Source organism: Carassius auratus, unplaced genomic scaffold (assembly GCF_003368295.1).
Source record: "Carassius auratus strain Wakin unplaced genomic scaffold, ASM336829v1 scaf_tig00035021, whole genome shotgun sequence".
Lineage (NCBI taxonomy): Eukaryota > Metazoa > Chordata > Actinopteri > Cypriniformes > Cyprinidae > Carassius > Carassius auratus.
This window is the reverse complement of record NW_020526191.1, coordinates 43640-53331: the sequence shown is the minus strand read 5'-3', so window position 1 is coordinate 53331 and position 9692 is coordinate 43640. Positions and strand designations below refer to the sequence as shown.

Genomic DNA, 9692 nt, shown 5'->3' with positions numbered 1-9692 from the left:
GTTTTTATTTCGTTTTATTCATTCAGCGTTTATTTAGCACTGTATTTTTAGAATGTTGTGAAATAGCATAAAGTTTTAAACTATTTACACTCGTAAACCATTGCTAACAATACATTTAAATCACGAAATGAACAGGTCAAACACTACTTCTCTAATTAGAGTTTTATTTTTTGCTATTATTTTTAGAATAGATTTGTCTTTTTTCGTGTGACAGTATTGGATAATGCCAACACACGCAGTAACTTTATTTTGTTTTAGAATACATTTAAATCTGGTTTCAATCAGTGGTGTATTGGTGAAAACTCACCTCAGTGGAAGAGAACAGCGAAGCTTTAAACGAAAAATTAAACCTAGTTTTCAACAACAGCCAACAATTGGTTTCCTTTTTGTATTTTTATTTTTTTTATTGAATTCGGTATAAATGTGAGTGAGGTAGCCTCTGTTTTTCCCACCTGACTTTAAACATACCATTCACTGTATTAGAGAGGCTGCATTAAACATACAGCTGAATAAACAAGTGACATGGTCTTTTTTCCTAAAACAATATATTTTCTCTTTTAAATGATTTATAAAACACACACACAAAAAAAAAATCTCTGTAAAAGTATCTATTGCAAACTTTAAATGAATTTACAGTACAGTAATATATTTAGATTTGAACTCGTCACACTGAACACAGGCAGAGGACAAACATAGTTCAGCCTCCGCTACAGAGCTAGACTTCAACATCTTTCACTAATAGACAAGACCAAAAGAAAGAATTTAAGAAACACTTTAACAATTAAGGTATTAAAGAAGCTTGTCTAGACAAAATGCTTTGGGAGTGACACAAACCTTCCACATTATATTCTTGTTTGTTCTTCAATCAGCCAACCAAAGGCGAACCACAGTAAAACACAACATGCAATGCTAAATTGATATTTCACCTGTTTAATTGATTTAATCGTGGGGTAGAAAGAAATGTGTATTTCACTGAACAGTCGCCTCTCAGAAGAAAATTACAAAAACTCTTCATAGTGTCAAACAAATGTCTGAAACTTTTCAAAAACAAAAAAGAATTCCACTCACGCGTACACACTCACACAAACTGAAGGTAACACAAACATTGGCATATTATTGTGTTACTCAATAATTGGTACAAGTCCTTGAACAGCCACTAGTGAGGCTTCAAGATCCAGGTGCAAATCCAATCAACCTGCAATATACACAGAACCAGCACAGCTGAAACAAGAGCTTCCATTATTGGTACAAGAATGTTTTGTTACACAATAATTGAACAAATCAGAAATAAATCTGGCCTTCAGTCCAAATGCAGTTGAAACATGCCGTAACGAGAAGAATCATGACTCGGACATCAAATCTGTTTTGTCTTGTCCCCATCATATTCTTCCAAACCAAGGAACAAATCACTCCTTCTCTGCATTTATACTAGAAGTTCAATATGACACTAGGTTTTGTGAACTTTGTGATCAAGACTTGTAAAAACTGGGACTAAAATACCAAATACAAAAAAAAATATATATTCCCTGCCTCCCAAAAAACAATTAAAAAGTCAGTCAGTGTAATGGTTTGAGCACGAGAACACTACAGGGACATATAAAAATTAATTTTATTATCCTTCTGCAGGTGGACATTAAAGTGTTTCTAAACAAGTCAAGGCAAGTGAAAGTTCACAACCATTTGCTTTTCTAACTCACACAGACAGGTGCAAAACCATTATGGGTTCTTTCTGAGTTCACAGTCCCCCTAAACAACAACTGAGGAGAAAAACAAAAGTTTGGGTTATTTGCAACATAAAAATAACCACACATGAATTCAGTGCACCCCCACCCCTTCACCGCTGATTCACAATTCCAAACAGGCCCATAGAAGAGAGAGACGGATAGATGGATGTGAGAAAGAGGGGTGAGGGTGGGGGGCGGGCGGGCGGGGTTCAGGGCTGGGCTCCAGCGGCAGTGGGCACTTGTGTGGCCATTGTGTTTGAGCCAGGAATGACGGGCGAGCCGGCGCTGATGTTGGCCATATTGGGCTGTGTGCTCGGAGTCATAGAGGCGATGCCTGCAGTGTGAAAGCCACCAACACGTTTAGCCTAGTGTATGCTGAAGCCTGAATATCTCTCTTAGTAACATTCTGAGAAAATACTTTTGAACTGTAGGATATAAAAAAAAAAAAGAAGTTTCACCCAATAATGAACATTGTCATTTACTCACCCTCGTATCATTTCAATCTTGTAAGACTTTCTTCTGTGGAACATGAAATATGATATTTAGAAAATCGCTTCTGTCCATACGATAAAAGCTAGTGGGGTCCGGTATTGTTCTGGACTCCAGTGACTTGCACTGTATGGAGGGGGAGGGGTGGAATATGAAACAATCTTCAAAATGTCATCTTTTGCATTCTGCAGAATAAGCCATACAGGTTTGAAGTGACACGGGGTTGGGCGCACGACAATGTTCATCTCAGCCAAAATATCCCAAACAGAGGTGAAGCGCTGGAGAGTAAGGTAAACCATTACCTGCCATCAAGCTAGAAGAGCTGACCGGTGTGGAACTAGCAGTCATTCCTGAAGCTGGCGCGCCTCTGCCCTGGTCTTTAATTATAGGATCTATAAACAAAGACACATATGAAACACAATGAGTGAATTCCAAATGGCTTTTTTTGCACACTCTTTAGACAGTTTTATCTCCTCACCTAAATATTTACTCAGTGTATTTGTTTTTACAATGGTATAACTATTGTGCAATAGCTTAATTACAGCACAAGAAAGCTTTAAACATATTAAGTATTATTAATGTGAATACTCACCAATACGGACATTTTGTCATCTTTCTGTGTTCAGAAATCTAAAATCTATGCATGTTATGGAGGAAGGCACAGTGCATCTAAGGTATGAGTCCTCAATGGTCCTGCAGTAAAGTGTGCGGTTTATGTGTTTGAGGAATGTGCACGGTAGAAATTCAACTGAAATTGTATTCAATCTGGTTGTTTTAACCAAGATTATGCTGCAAGATTCATTTATTTTTCAACTACATTTAAGTTCCCCATTCCTGCAATTTTGCAAATTCACAGTTTATTCCCATTAAATCCCAAGCTTATTCCTGATCAAATAGCTTTAAAAAAATGCTTGTGTCATCAAATGATCATAGACCTAACAGGGTTCAATGATTCACTACACCCAGTGTACTGGGAGTGTTTGGACGTCTATAATAAATTAAACTGTATATAAAAAGAACAAGCAAGCAATAATGCCCGTTCAATTAGAGACTGGAGTCACAAGTTTTCAAGAGTGCTAAACTCGGGGAACTCACAGAAGTAAGGGTGGTCCATGGCCTCGCGGGCCGTCAGTCTGGCCTGGTGATCATAACGTAGCAGCTTGTCCAGAAAATCCAGAGCTTCAGTACTGACCAGGTGCTGATTCTCACTGTGTACAAACCGCTCCCATCTCTTGCGGGAGTGTCTGGGTGAACAAGAGAAAGAGACATGTTCAGAAAGGTACTAACATGACTTCACACACAGATATAGAACTTCAGTACAATAACTGAATATTAAACAACTATGGATATCAAAACAGAATACTTATTTTAATCAACTTCAACAGTGTATTAAAGTCATACCTGCCCAAAATGTCATTAAAGCGTGGATCCAGCTCAATGTTATATTTGTCAATGTAATCATACAGGTCCTCGGTACCCAGAACCTTTGCAATTCTAACCAACTAGAAAGAAAAACAAATCAAATCAATAAATTCAACAGACAAACACCCAGCGTAATAAAAGCAACCAACAAATATATTTTTTTCTACACAGCAAGTTTATGAATTCATCAGATGAATGACTGAACATCCCAGCTATTTGTTGTGAACAAATAAATTTGTTTGTGCTAATATAAAAAATAATAATAAATGGTTTACCTGGTCATAGTTGTCATGTCCATGGAAAAAAGGTTCCTTCCTGAAGATCATGCTGGCCAGCATGCACCCAAGACTCCACATATCCAGACTGTAGTCATACATCTAGATACAGACCAAAACATTTTTTGGACAACTCAAAAAAATCAGCTGAAATTCATTAAAACGTGAATAGCAACTAGGGTTGGGTGTCATTTTAATTTTTATAGATTCCGATTCTTAATTCCTAGTTTCGATTCCAATTAAAAATTAGACCTTTAGATGTCAAACATATTTATTCTGTGTCTTTTTACAAGGCATTGCAGCTGAATAACATGAGCACAAATCAGCAGCCTACAGAACACTAGGCCTCCAAGAGTAACTTTTGCCAATGGTTTTAATAAATACCACAGCAAAAACAACTAGGTTTATATACATTTCAAACATGAAATTGTTAAAAACAAGTAAACAGTCAGTAATAAAACAGGAACAAACAAATAAATTAGCAATAGCATAAATACAACAGAACACATTTCAGGTACAGAAATTTTAATCAAAAGTTTAAAAACTATATTGTTTACTTTTCACAAAGAAAATATAGATTAATCCTCATTAAAGGTATTCCATCAAGATCAGTGAATGATTTTCTCTTGTTCTTTGTTTAACATTAATGTGAGGCAGCCCGTGTTCATCAGGCTGCTGTCTCTTTAACACCAAATGCCTGCAGATCTAATCATAATGTTACACATGTGCTTTCTCTCACCTCTGATGTTCACTTAAGATAATAAATGGCTATGTTTACGAAGATATACTGATGTTATTTTGTGCATACTGGTTGCAAGATTCTGGCCCGGAACTACCGTTTCAGCAAAGGAAATGCATGGAACGATTCAAGAACAGACATAGGCCGGGAATGTGGTTCTCTGTGCTTGCGCTTCAGATGTGTGTGTGACATGCACAACTGCGCAAGTTCTTTCCCTTTTCATTACTAAATGGTTTAAAAATCACATTAAAATGTGAACACAGGAATCATTAAGCGGAATCAACATGCATGTGTCTTATTTCAATACCCAACCCTAATATCAACCAAAAAAAAAATTTTAAATGGTAAATTAATTTGGGACACTAACCTGATAGTCCACGAGGAGTTCAGGGCCTTTAAAATATCGGGAAGCCACACGTACATTGTACTCCTGGTTTGGGTGGTAAAACTCAGCCAAGCCCCAATCAATCAAACGAAGCTTTAAAATGAAAAGAAACATTCAGCAAAACCAAGAACTGGCCTCAATCTATATACACTACTTGTAAAAGTTTGGGGTCAATGAGGTAATACTTATATTCAGTAAGGGGCCGTTCACATATTGCGCCTAAAAACGTGTGGAAAACGCTAGGCGCGCCGCTTTTTCCTTTTTTCCAAGGCTCTCGGGCAGAAGCGCTCCTGAGGCGTCTGCCTTTGCTAAGCAACCATGACGTGCTCTCTCCATGAAGACACGGAAATTTCAGCAAAGGATAAATGGATTTGCAGCACTAAAAATCGCTCGCAGCAGCTCTGTTACTAAATTTATTTCAAAATGGCAATCCATATACAGCTATGATCAGCTGTTCCTTCATCTTTGCTGAGTTTTCAACGTTGTTACGGAAAATGATGAAGCTGATTGGTTAGTTCTTGTCACATTACCTGCGGTGCGCTTGCGGCATTCTGAAAAGTTGAGATGTTTTTAACTCAATGCGGTGCGGACCATGTCGCTTCCATTATGAGCGCGCATGCTGCGCGCCTACATTGGAAATAACAAACTTGCGCGCACAAAAGACGCGATATGTGAACGGCCCGTAATAATGCATTAAATTATCACTCAACATTTTTTTTTTTTACCTTTAAAAAAATCCTGAAAATGTATTGTGGATCCCACAAAAAAAATAATAATAAACAGCACAACTGTTTTCCACATTGATAAAGAAAAACAACTTGAGCATCAAATCCACATTTTAGATTGATTTTGAAGGAATGTTGGGTAAACTCTTAACTTAGCTAATACCTTTCTGTGCTCATGGTCAATCATGACATTGTGTGGCTTTACGTCTCTGTGCATTATTCCCATACTGTGGCAGTAGTCGAGAGCCTGGGGGTAGAAAAGCGGAGATAAGAATTAGATCCAACATCAATTTGAGCAGAGCACTTGGGCACTGCTGAAACTTCCAAACTAAAACTATAGGCAGAACTTAAAACCGTTTCGCCACTGCAAAATACACAGATATTGGATGGTTTTGTTTTGCTTTATATCGCTTTCTTTAAACACTAGATATAACAATAGTAGGGCCAGTATGTGCCTTTGTTCAGGAAGACCTGAGTATTCATCTCACCTTAAGAATTTCATACATGTAGAAGCGGATGTCAAAGTCTGACAAAGTTTGATACAATTGCTATGAAGAAAAAGATACACTTTAGTACAAAATCTAATTTAACAAATTCTCTGGGGCGACAAACAAGAACATCTCTTACCTTGAAGTCTGTGTTGTTAACATGCTCAAAAACCAGCGCTGGGGTTCGGGACTGGGCATTGAAAACAAAGCAGAATGGGTTTTAAACCCGAGGGCACAAAACAAACTCCCACATATATATATACATTTTGCTAATCCACCAAGTTTTATTAAAAAAGCAAAAAAAACCTCTAACACCCCAATATTTTAATAAACATACCACAGGATCTTTTATGATGTCTAAAAGTGTTATGATGTTGGGGCCTCCTCTCAAGTTCTCCAGAATTTTTATTTCTCGTTTAATTTTCTTCTTTTTCACTGGCTAAAAATACAAGAAAAAAAAAGAAAAAAAACTGACATATCTCCAATCAAATCTTCTATACAACTGTGAACAAAAACATCAAATTATACCTTGAGTATTTTGACGACTACTTTCTCATTGTTAGTGATGTTTATGGCTTCAAACACTTCACTGTATTTTCCACGGCCAAGCTTTCGCACTAATTGATAGTCATCCTGATTTCTGCAGAATACAAACATACAATACAAACAATGTGAGATTTAGACACTGAATGTGACAAACATAGAATGCATGCATGCCACAATAAGAAGCAGCACATCTGATCCAAGGACCGAAGTAGAAAAACAAAGAAACTATCCACAGGGATAAAGTCGCATAATTATACCTAGGTCAAAATTGGCTATTTATAGTGCATGTAATTTAGAAGTACTAAAAACTCAAGAGAACGCACCCCCAGTCCACCACATGGGATTCATAGTCCCAGTACTCTCTGGGTCGCTGTGTGTTTACATCAGGGTAAACTCGAGAGCGACTTGGGACAGGGCCAGACATATTCTACACACAGTATTCCCTGAAACACCTGGAAAGACAACAAAATATAATACTGAGAAATTGCAGGCCGTCAAAAAAATATTTTACAAATACTGAAAAGCAAGGTAGGGCTGGGTGATATGGCCAAAAAATCATATCTCTATTTTTTTTTCTGGATTGCGATATACGGTATACATCTCTGTATTTTCTACAATATTCTATGTGGATTAGAACATTTGTTTATTTACCCTACGTTAATTTCATAAAGCATTAAAAATGTACAGGCTGCTGCAAAGCTTCAAAAGTACATGTTGGTCATTACCTTGGAGGGTTCCTCCAAGCAGCAAACAACAGGCGGAGCTGATGAAGGCAGATGTGATGACTTTATGGTGGAGCATAGGCTACAAAAGAAATAAATAAGCCTGCTAAGAAAGCTGATAATCAAGTCGATTCAAAGTCAACCAACTTAATTAGAAATGTAGTATATTTCCAGATCCACCACAAAAACAACCCACCTGATTGTAATATGAATGAAAGAGGACATCCAGGAGCTTACTCGGGAGACACAGCAATCCTATAAGTCCTTCATTGTGGCCCTCCAGATGCTGGAAAACATAAGAATGTTGTAAACTTTGCAGACATTGCTGTGCAACATCAGCTTGGGTATCTACGTACTGATTTATGGTCCAACGTCCATTAACAACCAGCCAGGTAACTGTACTGCCATACAGCCATCAGACTAACAAACTACTGTTTGACACGTACGTGTGATCTTCCTGAATGAATGACTAATTATTAAAATTACACAAATAGTCTAGTTAAAGCAGTGCCGGGAGCGCAAACATATGGAATACATAAAAACATGACTAGGGATGATATTTAAGCGCTGACACTTCCACTGTAAACTGTAAATGTCCCCTTAAATCAAGATTACGTTTTGAAATAACGTTAGAGGCCTGATGACACAGCCAAAGAAACCGGTCAAGCTCACTAGACAGCTTTTCTACATTCTCAACTTTATCTACATATAATCCACATAATTAACTAATTACAAACAGGTCATATAAACAATATAACTACGGGATTTCTGAAAATCTTATTATTGGATTCTAAAACAGCTGTTAGCCAGCTAACCGCTAACTAGCATAGCGTTTGCCACGCCTAAGTCATTTCTACTCTAAATTGTTTATTACAAATTTAAAAAGATTATAAAAGCAAAATTTACTCAATACATGAACACGGAGTCAAATATATTAATGTTCTATCGCAGAAACCCTGTTAGCTGAACGTGGCGCGATACACTATAGCAAAGCTAGCGCCGCTAGCTACATTCGCACAAAAGATTAAACAAATCTACATAAAATAAAAAATCCAGATTCATAAGAATAATAAAAACACACGAAGTAGATATTTGTGTTTAATCGATCTGGAATCAAATAGCCCGTTTATGTATGTTTTTATTAAGAATACGCGACGGGTTTAACATAAGTGGAGACCAAGGAACAGTTAGCACTCTCACACACTGGGTTAGCTGTGTGGCCAGCAAAGAGCACGATGTGTATTCACTAAAGCATGTACAAGTAGCATAGTGCCTTAGGTGTGTCCTTTTCTGAAAAAAATATTAAAAAGTCAGTTCGTGTAGGAATACAAATATCAGTAGGTCGTAATCGCACACAGCATTACCTCTCAGTGTCTCCTGGTAGACAATATGGCGGATGCTCCACGGGAAGAGGCTGCGCGTATTAGGGCTGTGAGTCTTTGGGTACACAGCGAATTGATTCGATTCACGATTCCTAAGTTTTCGATTCGATTCAAGAACGATTTTTGCAACGATTCAATTCGATTCGATTCTGCGTACTTTAAGTGCATTCAGAGGATTTTTTTAAATTCTTCCCCTAAATTATTTAGATTCTTAGTCAGAGGGCAAATAATTAACACAGCAGCCTTTATGGTTACATAACCGGTTAGAGAGAGAGAGAGAGAGAGAGAGAGAGAGAGAGAGAGACTTTTGTCTACAAGCAAGATCAGGTCTCAAAACAGAGCTTTATAGGAAATTGTACTTGAAACAATGTGATATAATTAGATTTAATTAAAATCTAAACTGATTCAAGGATAACTGTATACATCCATTATACTTCGAATTAATGTTTTGATAGATTTTGTGATTAAATGTTAAAACAGAAATAATACTATTTTTTGTTTTGTTTTCATGTTTGTGAGCCATACCGGAATGACCACCAATGAGATGAGACTGTGATATTTTTTTATTTATTTTTAATGAATCCAGATCTGTTCCAATTTCATAAAAGAGCAATATGTACATAAATTATTAACTTTTCTTGTTTGGTATTAAAATGAGCAATTATACAATAATGTCAATCACTGTAGATATGAACAGGGAACAATAAATCATTAATTATGAATCACGGTTTTAATAAAACATGTAATATCAATATGCTTATATCAAATAGGCCACTTTAGATATGATCACAAATC

At 36.9% G+C, this 9692-nt stretch overlaps 1 protein-coding gene across 3 annotated transcripts; it reads right to left on the bottom strand.

Moving 5' to 3' along the window:
* Window positions 1–374: 374 nt before the first annotated feature.
* LOC113081694 (casein kinase II subunit alpha) lies at window positions 375–9020 on the bottom strand. 3 transcript variants are annotated; one of them, XM_026253726.1, is made up of 16 exons: window positions 8880–9020; window positions 7712–7801; window positions 7519–7597; window positions 7117–7245; window positions 6776–6887; window positions 6585–6686; window positions 6387–6437; window positions 6248–6307; window positions 5923–6006; window positions 5017–5127; window positions 3911–4012; window positions 3615–3715; window positions 3309–3457; window positions 2516–2605; window positions 2211–2243; window positions 2003–2058 (listed from the first exon to the last, which is right to left on the bottom strand). In XM_026253726.1, exons 4-15 carry the CDS (start codon window positions 7215–7217, stop codon window positions 2218–2220), a joined length of 1089 nt encoding a protein of 362 aa, XP_026109511.1. In that variant the 5' UTR covers window positions 7218–7245; window positions 7519–7597; window positions 7712–7801; window positions 8880–9020; the 3' UTR covers window positions 2003–2058; window positions 2211–2217. The 3 variants fall into 3 exon arrangements, with proteins under 3 accessions (XP_026109509.1, XP_026109511.1, XP_026109510.1); XM_026253724.1 differs by lacking the exon at window positions 2211–2243 and having other exon boundaries at window positions 375–2058; XM_026253725.1 differs by lacking the exons at window positions 2003–2058; window positions 2211–2243 and adding an exon at window positions 2284–2339.
* Window positions 9021–9692: the final 672 nt, after the last annotated feature.

Bases quoted from the DNA above. Each gene is read 5' to 3' on its own strand.
- LOC113081694 (XM_026253724.1), bottom strand. From the start codon at position 7,217: ATGTCTGGCCCTGTCCCAAGTCGCTCTCGAGTTTACCCTGATGTAAAC. The intron at 4,013-5,016 runs GTTAGTGTCCCA...GTCTGTATCTAG, and splicing joins AACTCCTCGTGGACTATCAG to ATGTATGACTACAGTCTGGA. The intron at 2,059-2,515 runs GTAATGGTTTAC...TTCACACTGCAG, and splicing joins CTCTTCTAGCTTGATGGCAG to GCATCGCCTCTATGACTCCG.